At 33.6% G+C, this 19,177-nt stretch overlaps 1 protein-coding gene across 5 annotated transcripts in view; it reads left to right on the top strand.

Annotated features, from left to right (window-relative positions):
- The window catches only part of LOC125071076 (atlastin), a 31,588-nt gene that overhangs the window by 683 nt on the left and 11,728 nt on the right, over nucleotides 1–19,177 (top strand). For 3 of the 5 annotated variants that reach the window (XM_047681161.1, XM_047681164.1, XM_047681163.1), the window contains one exon: nucleotides 13,444–13,497. The exons of the other annotated variants lie outside the window; for them this stretch is intronic. In XM_047681161.1, the coding sequence (XP_047537117.1) occupies nucleotides 13,444–13,497 (54 nt within the window). The remainder of the gene's footprint in view (nucleotides 1–13,443; nucleotides 13,498–19,177) is intronic. 5 annotated transcript variants of the gene reach the window in all.

The following is a 19,177-nucleotide window of genomic DNA, read 5'->3' as shown; positions in this document are numbered from 1 at the left end:
CATTCAAGTTATTAAATTGTAATTTGAAAGTGATAAAAAAATATTAAATATTATTAAGATATATCTTTTAAATTTTAATTTTTTTTTTTATTTTAAAAGTTACGACACTATATTCTACAAACTGTCACAAATATTTATTATAACATTAAAAACAAACTTTTGTTATTATGCAATTAAAAAATATATATATATATATCTAAGTGCTCAAAATGAATTCTAATTTTGTAATTATTATATATAATTAAATTGCATCATTCTGTGTTCTGTAATTATGAGAATATATTAATCTATGCAAATTGCTTAAAAATGCACCGTCACAACTGATGGGCAAGAATTTAAAATAACTACTTTTGCTATCGACATAATATGAAATTGTTTCATAAATTTACATAAGCTTGTGCTTAGTTTGATTTTGATGTTATCATTAAGATCGGATTCCAAAAATGCCATATTAATACATTCCAATTTAACATGTGTACAGAATTTAAAAGTGCCGTGGAAATTATAAATTATCATACATGAATATACAGTACCTTGTTATTTAAGTCTTTATGTGACTTATTGAATTTTAACTTTAGATATTGACTTATTTATCGAGAATATATTGTATAGGTTCAGATATCATCATTAATTAATTATTACAGTATCTTTTAAACCTTGCATAGCATCCTAAACACTTTTAAAATTTTTATTGACATTGAAATTCAAGTTTGTTCATTCACACAACTTTTACTTGCATAAGTTGCGCTGAACAAACTTAATTAGAGCAGTTACTGTTACAAATTGACAGTTAGTCGAATTAACGTTGATTTTATAGTTTAAATTAAATGAACATTTGAACTCTATTATTATTATTCCTTGTGTTTGAGTAGCCATGAATTAATATGTGTATGATCTATTATATATTTATAGAACATATGTGTGACTAGCTTTCTTTTAAATCTCTGTATGCTATTATTTGATATGACACATAACTCATTGACAGTTAACGGTACTATGCCAAAAAACCTTCAAAAAGTTCAGACGCTCTAGACAAAGACTTTTCAGATGTAAGATATTATTCGAACACATAGAATATGAATCACAATAAACAGTAGTATTTAATAACAGATACAGTTGTATCAGCTTAGCCTGCTTAGTCTGTATTATTATATAATAATAATACTAGTGAATTTTTATATTAGATTTTTTATACTTTGTTCTTACATGGAAGAAGAAGACCGCCATACAGAACACCTTATGGTAAATGATCACCACTGCACATGGACATTGGTGTAAGGAAGATTAACTATTTCGTACATCATCAAAGTGCTACCAGTGTTACACTAGTTTATTCACCCTTCAAACCATAAGACAAAAATACAAAGTATTGTTTGTATAAGTTCTGTTTGGTGATAGAATATAATTATAAGAATAATTATGAGGGGGTTGTAACTACCATTGCACAAAGCCTTATTAAGTATTACTTGTTAGGTTGGAATCAAACATATTTCCTAGTGTTTATGTATGGATAATTTCCAAAAAGTGTTTTTATTAGCATCTGTCGTGGAGAAAGTAGGACAAACAAACATAGCTTACTTTCTTATTTGTTAAGATTTTATAAATTTATATATGTGTAGTAGGGTCTAGAAAAGAAAACATTTACGTGCAATACAAAGCTGTTTTTTACAGGTGATTTTTTGTTTTTATTATTTAATTAACGACTATTATTTACGATAGCTAGACTATGACGTAATTTACTCTTAGATGTTTTTTTTTTTGTAATAACAATTCCATAGGTGGAAACTCTTTTGACTTCAATTATGTACTAGCTGGACTTGTGGCTTTACCCGCGCTAAAATATAAAACTTTACTTATAGTACACAAACAGTCACTCACCATTTTAACCCGTCGAGGGGTGAATTAAAAAAGTAGCCAAGTCCTTTAGCGATTTCAGCGAGAAAAGATGTGAAGAAGTAACAGACAGTACTTTCCCATTAATAATATCAGTATAGATTATTTCAGACATGTCTGTCTTCAAATCGCAGTAATCGTAATTTAATAGCATCCTTATTATTATCGAAATGTATTTCTTATATTTTGTAATTAAATACATTTACGGGTTAAGGTAGTCAAACTCAAACTCAAACTCAAATTCCTTTATTCAATATAGAAGTATTACACTTTCTTATTGATTGTCAAGTTAAACACTACCATAGTCATTAAAACGGAACCATGTTATGTAAACTAAAGAAAAAATTAAATTAAGTATATTTTTTTGTTATATTGGCACAATTATTACGTTAATCTTGAATTTGTAAAATGGTAAGTGGCGTTATACACGTAAGCTTGCTAAGTTGACCCTAATACCCGGTTTGATATATAACGGGGTCACATAATGCGAAGCGACAGTTCAACACAATATCGAGTATAATCTTACTGATATTTATAATAACAAATGTCACCTGTTGCCATATTCATTCAGTTGATATGATTCGCTTAATGAATCAGTCACACATAATACAGTTTAGCATATGTAATCGTTTTCTCCAATCGCTCGTTTCGCTGACGTGCCTTTTTTTTACACATCACATCACATATTCTACTGCCAAATATGCCAAAAATAATAAGTATTTTGGTATATTTGTGTTTCGGTTTGAAGCGTGAGTGAGGAAAAGCACAAGGGACATAACATCTTAGCTCCCAATCTTGGTGGCGCATTGATGTTGTAAATATTTCTTACTGTTTATGGGCGACGGTGACCACTTACCATCAGGTGGCCCATTTACTCATACGACTGCCAGGTAATAATAGGTGCGACTTTATAAAATAATGAAATAACAACCCACAGGGCGTATCATTAACATTTAACGTGTGAAACTGCGCGGAACAGGTAGTATATAACATGAAGCCCCCAAGACTACGACTTAAATTTATTTTTTATATATAGACATATAATTTTGCTATCTGATATAATTTGACATCGATCTGGAAAAGATATGACCTGCTTGGAGATAACGAACTGATATTATATAGACATAATAGATGTCTATATCATTATCGTAATAATATATTAACTGTCTCGTTTATCTATCGGCTCGCTGTGAGAAATTCTCAGTATCAGCCAGGAACTTATTACCGAGCAGTGTCTAAATACCCGTGCCTCGGTAAGAACGTAAAGACTGTGATCCTGTTGTCCATGTTCCTTTGGATTATGAGTTTGAATAAATAGGGAGTTCGCTATGATTTATCTCATAATGTTGACTAGGAAGATATCATTATTTATGATTGCATATACTAGTTTAAAGTTTATATACTTAAAAATACACAATTCAGTACAAATATTGCTTCTAGAAAAAGTAGGGATTGTCGTATAAAATATTGGTGGGAGCGCGTAACGTGGCAATGCTCACTAGCGTAGTATTTTACCGCGATCAGAACTCTTGAAGTCGTCTAGGTTTTCTAGACCCAATTCATCACAATGGTAGTCCTGAATCTGGTGTAATTTAATTCCGTTGAAACCGGTCTGATATTCTTATCGCCGCTACTGAAACCTTAATAACGTAGTAAAAAACATTATCTGTCGCGTGATAACAACTTCATAATAAACAATCGAATGATCTTTAATTTCCAATTTTGATAAATAATCATTATCAACATAATATCGAAATAATACTTACTGATGCTACTGAAAGCTTATTAAAATCGCATTGAATTACGTAAAGATATACCCAAATAATTATTTGAAGATCTCCGTTTTCGATAAATAATCATTTCGTTAATTATTATCTTCATAATTTTCATCACAAATATCGATATTAATCGTTACGACACAAAGACGTGACAATGGGTTTTATAATCGAATAAGACCATTCAAAGCCCTACCACCACGCTGCTGTACTGGTGCTTAAACTGCAGTACTTATTATGTACTCATTATATACAGCTGGATTAGTGGATTAGTGTCCAGCGGTGCATGCAGTATGCAGCAGTGATTCTTGAGTGAGTCTTTTACGTTAAAAGTAAAAATCTTATCGAAATCAACTAGAAAATAAAACCGGTAATTGAAACATTAATGGATAATTATTTAGAAAACCGGTAACGCAAGTTTCTGTTCTCCGGACTGACATCCGCAGGTATTCGCAACATTGCATATTTTATCCACGAAAGATTTGAACAAGTTTATTAACACTAGTCTCGTTACTGTGTTATGTCTACATGAAAACAATGTTCATAGTTGGAAATATTCGTAATTAATAATAATAATAATATAATTAATTAAAATTTACAAAAATGGTGCGATGAATTTTGCAAATGGTCAATTCTTATGTTATATCACGATGGTATTACTCCGTAATCGTGAGCACCGGTTCGTGAATTGTCAATCAACGCTTTATCGGAAATAAAAAACGACTTTAATGGTAAGTGTGTTTTCACACACGACTATAAACGCGCGATTTCCGTGCGCGTCTTATTCTCAAGAATAACTGCATATTCATTGTGACATATCGTCTCTACCAATTGAAAATAGAATCAATAGGCGGGCGATATATATAGTAGGGATCTCCAGGAATGGATTTAGTTTTTAAAAGGACATCGATCGATTCTAACGTCAAGATCAGATCACAATCATTGGGTCGCTATAAGGAGGCAAAGTATCGACTTGATCAATGAACCTAGTTACCGTCAGCGACTTCGCCCTAGTGTCCTATGGTCACATTTTTGTAGCCTTAACAACAAGTAAACGTTCATTTTCTGCGTCGGCAGGATTTGCAATATGTCTGAAACGACATATCACGGAAAACAAAACTGAAACCAAACAGTTTATGTAGTTATGTCTAACAGCCTTACGTGGTTTTGCGGTGTTTAGTTAAGCAATGCTTTCTCTCTTTCTGTTATGATTGATTTGTCATACGAAAGAAGAAGACAACATTATTTAACTAATGTTTACAATAACATATTTAGGTAAAGCCGTCATTGCATTGTTTAACCATCGTACGTGTTACATAAATAAATAATTATTTATTAGATACTAGATGCTCGTCCAGACTTTGTTCGAATTAAGAATTAATTCACTTTACGATCAATCCATTAAATTTATAAAAAAATATATATCGAAATCGGTCTAACCATTATGGAGGAGATCAGTTACATATAAACGTACTTACAGAAGATTTATATATATAAAGACTAGATGAACCTCCCACTTTACTCGCGCGAAATTTATACACACAATCCACAAACCCCCATATTATCCCCTCGAGGAGTGACTTGAAAAATGACTCAAACCAACAAATTTCATCTAAATCGGTTATGCGGTTTAAGCGATAATTTGTAACAGACAGACACACTTTCGCATTTATAATATTACTATGTATTTCGGACAATACGATGAAAATTTCGTCGAATAATAATAATTGAATCCTTACAAAAACAAATATGATTGTATTAAATATCAATAAGTTGCGGTTATCTGGCCGGCAGACCTTCAAGTGTACGGTCTTACTTGCAATCGAAAACAAGCTTTTTGTGAAGATAAAAACTTGTACGTATAAAATTAACTTGTTTATAATTATCGATAAGGAAAATAACATTATAGGCTATTTCAACACGAATCTGATAAATAATAATACAAGATTAAACATTCTTTTTTTTTTAATTGCTATGTTGACTGGCAAATGGACCACCTGATCACCAACGCTCATAGACATTGGCCCTCTAAGAAATATAAACATCCCTTCTCTCGACAATGTGTCAGAAACCTTGGGAACTCAGATGTTATGTCCCTTGTGCCTTTAGTGACATTGGCTCACTCCTCACCCTTCAAATCGAAACACAACAATACTAAACATGGCTGTATCAAGAATTCGTACTTAATTTTAGTGTAAAACACGCGCTGATTGTAGTGTATAAGGTACACCAAGAAACGAGATAGTACAATGGTTAGAACGTGTTAATATTAATCGAAGATTCGGGATTCAAACTCGGTTCATATTAACTTCCAGGCAGGATGTATTATATACATATATAATTGTATTTAACTAATATGACTGTATTTTTAAATGTTGAAAAAGAGTAACTACTGATTTGCTTGCCGGTTCTTCACGATAGAATCTTCATTCCGAACCGGTGGTAGCTTCACTTAATATAGTTTGTTAAATGACGATTCAAAAGTACTTGTAAAAGCCTACCTGCATAAAGTATATTTTGATTTTTTATTTAATTTTAATGTGCTTATATTGTGAAAAAAAAACCACGTGTCAGCTGAATTTATCTTAAACCAATCCGCTTTGCAGTTGTGGGTGTTATACACGTTAATACTATTGCCTTTTATATCTTAAGTAATATTATAAATGTGAAAATAACTTTGTCTGTCTGTCTGTTATTCTTTCACGAATAAATCACTGAACTGACCTTGATGAAATTTGATAAAAAGCAAGCTCCAAGGAAAGAGAGGCTACTTTGTTATGGCTAACAGCTGACGTCCAACCCCTAGAACGGGAGTAAAGCCGTGGTCGACGACTATATATAAAGTAGGAGGCAATGACATAGCTAGAAAGTTATAGAAGGATTTTTTTTCTAATAAAAATACCATCGATATTTGGGCTGATAAAATTGAGCGTGAAATTTTAAAATGGCGTTTAAGTTTTGGCAGTTATCCAATTGTGTTTGGCTCGTTGATCGTTACTCATTCGTAGGCACCAGTCCGTCTTAAAATGTTTTTAAAATTACAAATGTTACTCATGATTAGTACTTTGTGGGTTTATTTTAATATTATGTAATAAATAGTTTGAATTAATAAAATAAACGATTCTTTATTTTGATTTGAAATGTTTTATATAGTGTTTTTTACTAAAAGTTAAAATGTATTTTTTTTTTAATAATAATGATACATACATTAGCAGCCTGTAAATTTCCCACTGCTGGGCTAAGGCCTGCTCTCCCCCTTTGAGGTGAAGGTTTGGAGCGTTTTCCACCACGCTGCTCCAATGCGGGTTGATGGAAGACACATGTGGCAGAATTTCCTTGAAATTAGACACATGCAGGTTTCCTCACGATGTTTTCCTTCATCGCCGAGCACGAGATGAATTATAAACACAAATTAAGCACATGAAACTTCAGTGGATCTTGCCTGGGTTTGAACCCGAAATCATCGGTTAAGATGCACGTGCTCTAACCACTTGGCCATCTCGACTCTTAAATAATAATCATTATAACAAACTACAAATAAGCTATGACGTAGTAGCCTACAAACACCCAAACTTAGCGCCAGAGAGTGCGCCTCCGAGACCGGCACTTTTTTATATATCGTGCCCAATGAATCGAAGCATTCGGTTTGAAAACGTTGATTAATAACAAAAAAAATAAAATAATAAGTGATTCTTTTTGTTCGAATTAATATTTTTTACGTATAGGTAGGCGGACGCGTAATTTTGCCACCTCATGGTTTATGCGCAACCATGATTGGGAACTGAGATCTCTTTCGCCTGTAGTTAAACACACAACACGTGACACTGTATCATACAAACTTGTATGAATATGTTCATTGTTCACACATCGTTCTTACGATGATGTCGTTAAGTTGAATCATTGTGTAGTTGATGTTGACATCAACGAAGACGTTAAGCACAATCAATATGCATTAGGTGACGCCAGACCCCGATCGCGTCTGATAATCATACAAAAAACTTCGAGGCATTTCACTGCGTTACCGGGAATTAGCTAGTAAAGTAAATAACGCAGAAAATTTCTATTTTGTTTTTCAATATGAATACAGCCTCACTCTGTTGATAGATTAATGCTAGTCAGAGATATAAGAACTCCAAGCCCGTAGGCAAATCTCATACGTCAGCCGAACAGATTTTCGTTTAGCTGAAAACTATTCATAGAATATCGCAGACACGCTTGCAATCTTAGAAACATCCGATACATGCATTACTGGCGTATTCCCAAAGAGTACGTATATGTCAATAACCCGCTTGAAGACGTGCCAGCGATCAGGCTCTTGTAGCGATTTCTGTACGATCATTAGTGTCACCATAAGGGGTATTGAACTTATTATATGAGATGATACTTACGACTTTGTTGATGTGGAAATGATGATAATCGTCCAAATCTTTAGTCCGTCATTTATAGCAGTTTATTCAATATTGCTTATTATGTATATATCTATACGGGTCTAAAAGTCCAATTGGGTTAAACGGACGGGTTATGATACTGGAAAGGACGAACTCTTAGATCTAAACCATATACGTAAACATTGTCTTCTGTTACATTGTCGTCTTATATTATACAACTTTTAGATAAATAAAAACAAAACAAACATTCTTGTTATTTTGTCCAGCTAGAAAAGTTGAAATTATTGATGAAAACCGCTTCGAAATCCGTCGCGTAGTTCAAAAGATCTAAGTGAACAGACGGCGAGAAGCGACTTTGTTTTATACTATTAAGATTAACATAGCGAAAGTTTTGTTTATATTCGATTCATTTGTCAAGGTCTTATTTTAGTGCATTCGATATTGGCGCCGGATTGCGGTTTCGCTCATAGGTATACCATATTTATAATTAGCAGGTGCAAAATACTTGCCGGCCCTTTTTAACCTATATGTGAGGAAGAGATAGTAATATTTTCGAATATCTGTATGTATAAAAAAGGAATCGAAAATTTTTAAAATCGTGATTTGAAACGAAAAAGCGTAACGACAGAGACAAAAAAAAACATTACTTATTTTCAATTACCGTGCGTGAGTTGTTTATTCATGTGAGTGAGTGGCACACACACACATTTTTGTATGCTAGTATTTACTTTGTTATAACTACATAAACACAGACATGACAACGTCGCAAGTGTGCTGGTTAACATATAAAATAACAAGAATGAAGTCTATTTTATAATTGGCACAAATCCGAATATATCCGAATATTTGGCGAACCTAACCGATATGATGTGGTTGTAACAGGTGCTTCGAAAGTGAATCTAGACACGAGACGAAACGACGTAAGTGTTACGTCTACAAATATCCGCAAATGTACAATGTAATCAAAGTATATTAGCCAATGACATGCGTTACAAAAGTTATTGTAATAATACATATAGGTAGGTTCGGATTTAGGGGGGGCAACCGGGGCAATTGCCCTGGAGCCTCCACAAGACAGGGCTACAATAGAGATTCCGATTAGTTAACAATTTTAATATAATATATACGTCATATCTTGATATATATATATAGTTAAATTATAATAATGATGTTAGTTACTTTTGTAAAAGATACTGGTACAATAGTAAATAAATTATTGATAAACCTTAACTCAGAGAAATGAAATTGTTCAAATTAATCCTCCCTCCAATATGTCCCAGGGCCTCGATACCTTTCAATCCAGCCTTGCATATAAATGTGAGTAGTATTGGTTAGTAATTTTCATATTAAACGCGATCTAAATAAATTATACGGTGTATTTACGACTCTGTAAATGTGATTTTGTTGTTTTTTTCTCAAGCGAGAAAAAAACAACAAAATCACATCGTAACGTAAGCACGTTACGAGACGAGAGCCGATACGAACCTGCAGTGGTATTCTGTTAAAAACTCTGTCGGTAACTCGCTCGAAAGTGAAAAAAAATTCGCGGTGATAACCTTTTTTGTCCGCTTAATTATTGACAATCTCTACAAGAAAATAGGAATACTCAGTATTGATGCGTTCCATTTTGAAGAATGAGTAAACCAATGTAACTACAGGCACAAGGGGTTACATCTTAGTTACCAAGGTTGGTGACATGTGCGAAAGGTTTCAATTTCTTACAGCGTCAGTGTCTATAGTGGTGACCACTTACCATTAGGTGGCCGAATGTGGTAAATCCATTCCGCATGTTCATTTTATATAAAAAACGAAATATCTTGCATATCATCTAATATTTCACGATCGTGTTCGGCGTTGAGTTTCGAGTTTATTCTTACGGAATAGCTCTGCGGATAATTAAAACAATGATACAATTTGTGATATATCTTATTTTACATCGGTAACTTTGAGTAAAGCAAATCGAAACCTCGGTTATTACCTTGTAGTGGCCTTAGCGATCATTTTGCATATGTGGGTGAACGGATTGAGAAAGTTCATTGACAGCCATGGCAACGTTTGACCGGTTATATTTCAACTTGACCATGAAATTCGGCCAAGCGACTCTCCTAAGAACGTAACTTGTATATTATCTATAGAAATCTCAATCTTTGATTCTAGATTCTATACTTCTATGTTGGTATTATAAATGCTGACCCGAGTTCGATAGTATTTGGTATAAAGCGAGCTTGAATTTCAAGGAAGGAGAGGTTACTTTTTTAAAGCTAGCACCTGACGAACTAGGGGTTGGTGCCGCGAGCGACAACTAACAATTTTACTTATATATGTAAATGGTATATCTGTTTTTATCGATATCATCTAACCGATTACAATGAAGTAGGTATTTATATTTAGGTGTTAATACCTACTGTACCCTCTACTTAAACTAATCTTCATTAACCCCCCCCCCCCTAATAATAACTCGTGTTTATTAGTAGGGACACTTTAAGACATGTTGATACTGTGTCAATTTGTACCCGGATCCTATATTAACGAATCGTTATTGTTAACGTTATTGACCACACTATTACGCCTCGTAGGCGTTTCTTAAATAATTGTAACCAGGCGCAAATCTTTCAATTCAAGTTTATATTGAACCATTAATATTTGATTCAGATTTATGTTTCAACCGTCTGTCTATCGCGGAACATACAATTGAAAACGTTCAGAAATAGTTTTAACCTTGCAATATGACTTCGTTTTGAAGCTTTGATATTTTACTCGAGGGCATACAGTGTGTTAATTGAGTATATCGTTTTTTGATAAATAAATACACGCAAATATGAATCGTATTTCGATACACGTAGATATTGTAATACTTTGAACATATTTGAACATTGTTTTCTCATCTTACAGACAATGATTAATTTACAATTGCACCCGATTGGATGAGCGTATTCAGTTTGAATGATTTGTGCGATTTTCGTGCGTATGCCTTCTGTCGTAGATGTCAGAATTGCATTTCATAATAACGTATTTCGGCTGTTCGTTAGTAGATGTATAATTAGAAAATATCTGTAGGCTAGTAATCACTCATTGTTTTGACTTCTCGAGTACATTGTCCCAAATATTTCGACCAGTTTTTGAGATGTCGAATTGAAAGTTTTATATCTTTCATAAACTAGTCATGGCGTTGTTGTATGACGGTCGTTTAAGATTCGACAGACGGTCGACGGTGTATGTATACTGGCTCACTCACCCTTTGCGTTACACAAAAATACTAAGTATTGTGCTTGGCGGTAGGATACGTGATGAGTGGGTAGTACCCAAACGGGTATGCACAGAGCCCTACTACTATCAAGTAGTAATAAAACCTTCTTTATAAAAAGTAGTTTTTATCATTTTTTTTATTATTATTTCGCGTTAGACTAAACAAAGATCGGATAAATATTTATATTCTCAAACACCGTTCATGTTGATTTATATTGAGATTAAAGTAATTCACAATTTTTATTGTGTCACGATCACGCCTGATGTGTTGTTATGTAAAAGGCTATATGACTTCGTAGATTATGATTTTAACGCGTATTATGATATTTTGCCTTATTATACTAAACTGGGTTAATTTCCATAGCGAAATATTTAAATTATAATTGCTTAGTTATATCTCGGGTATTAAATAGTGTTATTCAAATTGTTTTAATTACGTTTTTAAGTTCTGATTCCTCGTTGGTCTGGTGGATAGCTTTTATAGCCTCGGAATCAGAATTCGAATTGGGTTGAATAAAATCCATAAGGTGTAGGCATTTTGTTATCCTTTCTTCTCAGCTTCCTATCTCCTAGCCGCTTCTGAGAATCTGCTCGGAGACAGGAAGTTAACAGTGTTGATTCCATCCAAACAATAAACCCAACAGTTGAACAATAACTATGAGACGTATGTAACTCATTGGACATAGGTTAACTCTGTCACGCCCCGGAAAGGTCATACATGTATAAAACAACTTTATATAAAAGTAAGGCCGCCTCTGTACTTGAGGAATTATTTTCCCACGCCGCTCCAATTTCCTTTGCAGATTCTTATTCACATGCAGGTTTCCTAACGATGTTTTCCTTCGTCACAGAGCATGAGAGGAATTTAAACTATTATTATAAAGAGGTAACATTTGTTTGTCTGTATGTAGGCGGTAATCTCCGAAACTAGTAATCCAATTCTAAGATTTATTTTCACTGGTAGAGAGCTACATAAGAGCGCTACATGGTGTAAATTGTAATCCATCATACCATTTATTTTACTTCTAAATGCGGAGCTATAGTTGCTAGTTTATAATAAATTCAAATTATGCAAATAAAAATTCACTCGGTACCCGGACTTAAGATTTCAATCAACTCGGATTCAGACATAATGTATATTAATCAAATCGATTTTATTCAAGTAAACTCCACAATGACCCGTTTTTGAATCGTCGATATTTAAATACTGCCATCGTTTCGGAAAGCAGCCTCCAGCGAGAAAAAAACGGCATGAAAGTCGCGTAGTTGCTCTTTACAAATAAACAGATTTACAATGCTGTTTTTTTTACAATAATTAGTGTCCTGAGGTGGAACCCAGGCGTTTTTTTCTAAAATTAGTTTCTTTAGTTATTAGATGACAATTTAAACACTTGTATTTAAGGACCAACTCTGATATCTACGTTAGTTAGGAACTAAAAATGGTAATGGTATGAACTTAATGTAATACAATAGTTATTTATATACAGTTCTGTCAACGTTGTAATTGATCTCGATATTAAATAGATTTAAAGCACTACGGGGGCCTAAAATCTAAGACAAATTGCAAATAATTTCCCGAGAGTCATTGGAGAAGTTTATTCCAAAACTTGTATTATTATATGAATATTGTGGATTGTGATGCTGTGATTAAACTAATGTAAACGCAAATTTTCGAAAAGATACGACAAAGCCACGGTTGTCACGTCTGAACATACGACAACCACATACCAAAAAAAAGTAGGTACGTATACTTATGTACGTGCGTGAGAAGTTCTATTTTTTGGGCGTAATTAGTAATTATTAATTATCTGTAAAGCAGGTTTTATTATTTTATTATAATTAATAAATAATAATTATTATGTTTTTTTTTGCCTATAGACAATACTATTAAACTCACAATTTGAAACGTTCTAAATTTAAATTTGTTATAAAATACACATTGCAATAAGATTAGGCGTGAAGTTGTCTTTTTCGAGCGTCTTGACATTTAAGTGGCGGTCTAGCGAGCAACTTCATCTTGTAGTTCATGTCACCCTGTGCGCGCGCACCAAAGTGACTTGAATGGAAGTGTCATTCCTTCCCCGGTCGAGTTTCGTTCGTCTGCCTGTTTGTTTATCTATATATAGTTATTATTATTTCAGGAAATGAGGTGGTTGGGAAGCTTAGTTTGCAAATCTCGACCAAAAACAGACGTAGTAAGTTATCGCTATGCGTGTAACTGTGTATGTATATCTCTGTGTATCTCGTGTGGCGCTTCCTTTAACTGTTGTGTGTTAACCAATCTACGTGCTGTCTTAAAATAATAAGCTTTACTGTACACTTGTTGCTCAGTTGTATTTAGACGTGGAAGATGTAAAAGTGTTTTCAGTAGAATCTCGGAGTCGAACTTTAAGGGAGAAGCCAAAAAATGTCGACTTTTGAAGGGTTTCGACTTGGACGGAATTCCCGCGTAACATTTGACTTGTAGAGGTTTCGATTCGTTCTAATTATTTTTGAATAAGAGAGATAATATTAACAAATATTCTGGTCACGGTATATGAACATATTCATTCTATCAAAATGTTTGTGTGTCTGTTTTGTAAAGAACGATAACTTACAATATCGTTAAGTTTTTTTTTATTTTCTTTCGAGCTGTAGAGGTAAAATTAGTCATGATTATAGAGTTTTAATGGTTATAAAATTATACCTTGTTAAGTTAGAGATATAGGCGTGCAGAAATGGTATATAGGTACTAACTGATTATTTCCATGTAAAAAGGGGTTTAGATTTCGAGTTATGGGGCTTGAAATGGGGGCAGAGATTCTACTGTATAGTTCCTTTTTAGCATTACTATCCTGTAAGAATATACTTTGTATAACAGCAACTACGAGCTTTAGAAGTAGTGAGTTGTAGCTTTAGTTTTAACCAGTGTAAATCGCATCTATTATGCATCCAGCCGTGCGACACCTCGTGCGTAGATAAACAAAATAACTCGAACTGCCTAGGTTTTGCAGAATAGCCCAGCCAGCCTAGGTTAATAAAATCATTACTTACGAAATATGTCATATTACTCGATCTGTTTCATTTTCCAGAGAATATTTTTGTATATCCACTCAAAAGACTCAGCCCATAGGCAAGAAACTCAGTTGTTACTCTTTTTCACCATTCATATACATGAGTTCGATCGTAATGATTATATTTGAGTTTAATTTAATATCAACATACCTTAAAAAAGAAGAATATTAATCAATTAATTAATTAATATGAGATAATTAGGTAAATATCTAATATAGATCGTTGAGTATAAGTTATATTGTTAAAGTAAACTTTAACGAGCACTTTTATGAATCATGAATCAGTAAATATTATACGTTCGTCGGAAACGAACGCTGTCATTGAATTTACATTCTACTGAGATATGTTAATGAAATTCTAATGAATAAATTCTTACTTTATGCAGCTCTGCGTCTCAGCTCACGGGGTTTGTATTTATTCGCTGAGTAAAGTTATTGAGTTATTTATACTGAGTAAATTCTCAGAATGAAAAGTATGTTTCGTACGCGACCTCACGTCTGTTAGACTATCGACCAATTCCCTTTGCGCTTTCTAAGATATATTATTGATTCTGTACAAGTTAAAATTCTTGTATCAAGAACGCACGAAATATATAAATATATATATATATATACCAAATTATGTCTTAAATCCAAAAACGGTATGTGTAATGTATGATCCATTGTTGCACAACAGTCTCACATTTATGGAATATTAGTTATCGCCTGCGGCTTCGCTCGCGTTTTACGGGTTGGTTGTCAGGTGTTGACTTAAAAAGTGTTTTGGCCCTGAAAGAGTCAGATAAACAGACAAAATTACTTTCGTATTTTGATATTAGTAAAGAAGTATGTATATTCGATGTGGAACGTCCTCCCAGCGAATGTGTTTCCTGAGAATTATTTTCCGGGGCGAGAGTGATGAGGCATATTCTATGAAAGCGCGTTCCGTCGTAGACTGTATCAGCACTTATCATTAGGGTTCCAAACCCCACCCAAAGATTAATCTACTACTCTACTCAACTACGATTGGCTGGCTTCCTGGCGATTAGTATTTCTAGCCTTTAACTCAAAAGCTGACAATTAGCCTACCAAGCGAACCTTAACGATTTAGTTCTAGCGTTTCGAGTGATGTTAAGACGTGCGTTCTGAGACCGCATAAGGGCTCTAAATTCTAAGCTGAGTCCTGTACTATCCGAGTACGATACGTAAAGGTTCGACGTTATATCCAAAGTCCGTCATGATGAAATTTTATCGTTGACGTCAAACGTTCACTAATAATGTATAAAACACAATATAAAATAATTTTGTATTTGATCTTTGATGCATGAGAAATAAATGACGTAAATACCTATCTGCATATAAAACACGTCAAATCAAGTTTGTCGTTAAGGGAAGTAAACTATAATCCGCCTTAATTGAAGAGGTCGTGGTCCAGTAGAAGGATGTACGATTAAATTGTATTTCCTATTTAAGTCGCTTATAAGTCCGGCTTCAAAGTAATCTCTTTAATAACAAAGTTAAACTTAGTTACCAACCAACCAAATTGTGCTTCAAGAGTTAAAATGTATTAAATGATTCGTTTTTGAATTGAATATGATATGTCAAGCGCAATTAGAGTCTTGTGGACGGTCGCGACAGTCAGGATAACATACTTAGTTTTAGGCAATTTCGTTCTATAGAATTGTTTTTTTAAGTTTGATCATACGTAACGAAGCTGTCTTCGTCATTTTGAATTTATTATTGAAATACCAACTTAAATTCTTACTATTTATTTATTAGTTTTAATAATAATTACTTATACCGAAACAACAAAAAACTTACTTAATTATAATAACTAAATTTAGTTAATAAACTCGTTACGAATCACGATAGTCATGATAAGGAAACACGTCGTGGATGTAATATTAAACATTCTATAGTGAAATAATTGATAAAATAAAATAAAAAATAAAAACAGAGAATTAAAAAACAAATGAAAGAAGTTTTTCTCACTTAGAAGTAACTCATGAATGGTTAGCAAGTAGGTCGCAAGAAATCCACGATTTGAATAATTCTCTTTGGAATATACATATGTCAATGTATTTTTTTTTTCTTTAGTGTACACCACAATGTGCAAAAAAAAAACAATACATAGATAAAGCCTAAATAAAAGTATATAGCATATAATTTGGGCGACCTTATCTCCAGACAACCAACGGTGCAGGTGATAACTCATAGCCTATGAGATAAGCGGTGCTGTAAATAAATAAATAAAAAATATTGGACAACATCACATACATTACTCTGATCCCAATGTAAGTAGCTAACGCACTTGTGTTATGGAAAATCAGAAGTAACGACGGTACCACAAACACCCAGACCCAACATATTAAACTCATATTCATACTAAAACTAATCAACTTTTTCTACGTTGTCTCGGCCGGGAATCAAACCCGGGACATGGGTGTGCCCATGAAAACCGGTGTACACACTACTCGACCATGGAGGTCATCGCTGTACTCGTAACAAATAAAATAACATACATAACGAACCGGTATAAATATCAACAATCGGGCTATTATCATTGAGGGTAGTCTTACACAGTATTAGAACAGGAGAATACCCTTTATGTTGCTGTTACTCGAATGTTTAACTTGAACTCCTCTCTGTTATATAATGGGTACGTCTCCAGTTAGTTTATGTTTAAACAACCTCTCGTGTTCCTCGGTGATGGCAATCCTCATAACCATAACGTTACTGACAAAGGTAATTTGAGTCAAGCTGCGTATCATTATCACTACATACATATGTAATTGTATTTAACTATCATGATTCCATTTATAAATGTTGAAAAAGAGTAACGGCTGTATTTCCTGCCGGTTCTTCTCTGTAGAATCAACATTTCGAACCGGTGGTAGCATCACTCGAAATAGTTTGTTAAATGACCATTCAAAGGTGCTTGTAAAAGCCTACTTGAATAAAGTATCTTTTGATTACAAGAGTATGCAATTATCTAACTTTGTAATGTCTACGTTCTTTTAAAATAAGTTATAAATAATTTATTTAACCACATATCTATGTACGTAGTATGAAACAAAGTCGCTTCTCATCGTCTGTACGCTTAGATCTTTTAAACTATGTAACGGATTTTAAAGCGGTTTTCCACATTAAACAGAGTGCTTTAAACGGAGTTTGTATGTATAATACACACATATTATAGTAGAGAATAGCCAAGAATATCAAATTGACTAGCCGGAAAGAAGAGGATTTTTTTTATTATGTTTGTTCTTTAAATTTAAAGTTGTATATAGATCCGTATTATATCCGTGAGAAGTTTATTAATCCATGTTTATTAATTAAGATACCACATATATGAACAGTCGGACGCAAAACACCAGCCACCATCAGGATCCTCTACGGGTTGGTGCACATGTATTCCTATTATCATAATTTAATCCGACACGTCCGGGCTTCCTCACGAAGCTTTCCTTCACCGCTGAGAACGAGATGTTTATTAAATAAAATTTAGACACGTGAAATTTTAGTGACGCTAGGATTTCACCCCGTTATATTCGGTTAATACACATTCCATCCACTAAACAGTCTGCTCTATCTCAAACATTATAGAGACGGTTGTAAAGATTCGATATCAAGTGTTCCGGTGATGTGCATGAGATAGCCGCGTTATGTAAGTGCGACGCCCGCTCTCGATTCAACTTTCTTAAATTTAATTTAATTAGACAAAAATGTTTATAAATATTTGTGATAACTTCTCTCATAACAACGGACGTATTATAATTTATACATGAAAAGATTATATAATATAATTATCCTCAGTAACGTTGCTTATTAACTGCAATGACAAGACTCGACTATGATAGGCAATAGCCGTAGTCGTGGCAGAGGCAGGCAGACTGCCAAATATCTCAAGGTCATCTGATGATAAGTGGTCATATTATCCTGCGTGTATTCATTTTTTATTTACAGTAAGGGTTCGTGGGTGACCATCAAATTGACTATTTACTAAATCGTCATGTCTGAGTGAGCCAGTGTAAAGGAATATATATAATACATGCTTAACGGAGCATTGTCGGGTTAAGAAGTTATTAATAATTGTACTGTTTATTATAATTAGATATTTTAATGTATAATATTATCGCAGCTACTATAAAGCTGCGCTTCTCAGATTCACTCGATAACGACTATAAATGACTTGACAAACTTAAATTCTATGTTCTCATGAACATACTAACGAACCACTCCGGCTTTGCACGGGTGCTATTTATTGATAAAGAGAATCCTCATTATCATTATCCTCCTGCCCTTATCCCAACTTTACTTGGGGTCGGCGCAGCATGTCTTCTTCCGTACTTCTCTGTCGGACGTCATCTGACAAGTAACATTCTTTCTTATATTTAGCAGCATCTTTGTTTTTTATATCTTAGCAGCATGGACAGTAATAAAGAGAATCATATGATAGAAATATCATCTATGACCTATCAGGAATAATGTAGCTTTCTACGAGTGAATAAATAAATTAGATATCATTATTGTTACAGATAGAATTAGATTTTTAGTTGCGGAGAATTACGCATCCCCCCCCCCCCCCACATACAAACAGACAGACAATATAAGCATAGATTTTATTATTTATCGCTTAAAACTGAAAAAGTTGTAACTTTCTCATTATATTTGAATTCATTTACAATGCATAAAGTGTTAGCTCTAATATATGCATACTATAGAAAATTGAGCCGAGATGGCCCAGTGGTTAGAACGCGTGCATCTTAACCGATGATTTCGGGTTCAAACCCAGGCAGGCACCACTGAAGTTTCATGTGCTTAATTTGTGTTTATAATTCAT

The sequence above is a fragment of the Vanessa atalanta genome, chromosome 18 (genome assembly GCF_905147765.1).
Source record: "Vanessa atalanta chromosome 18, ilVanAtal1.2, whole genome shotgun sequence".
In the NCBI taxonomy this organism is placed as follows: Eukaryota; Metazoa; Arthropoda; class Insecta; order Lepidoptera; family Nymphalidae; genus Vanessa; species Vanessa atalanta.
This window is presented reverse-complemented; position numbering and strand designations above follow the sequence as displayed.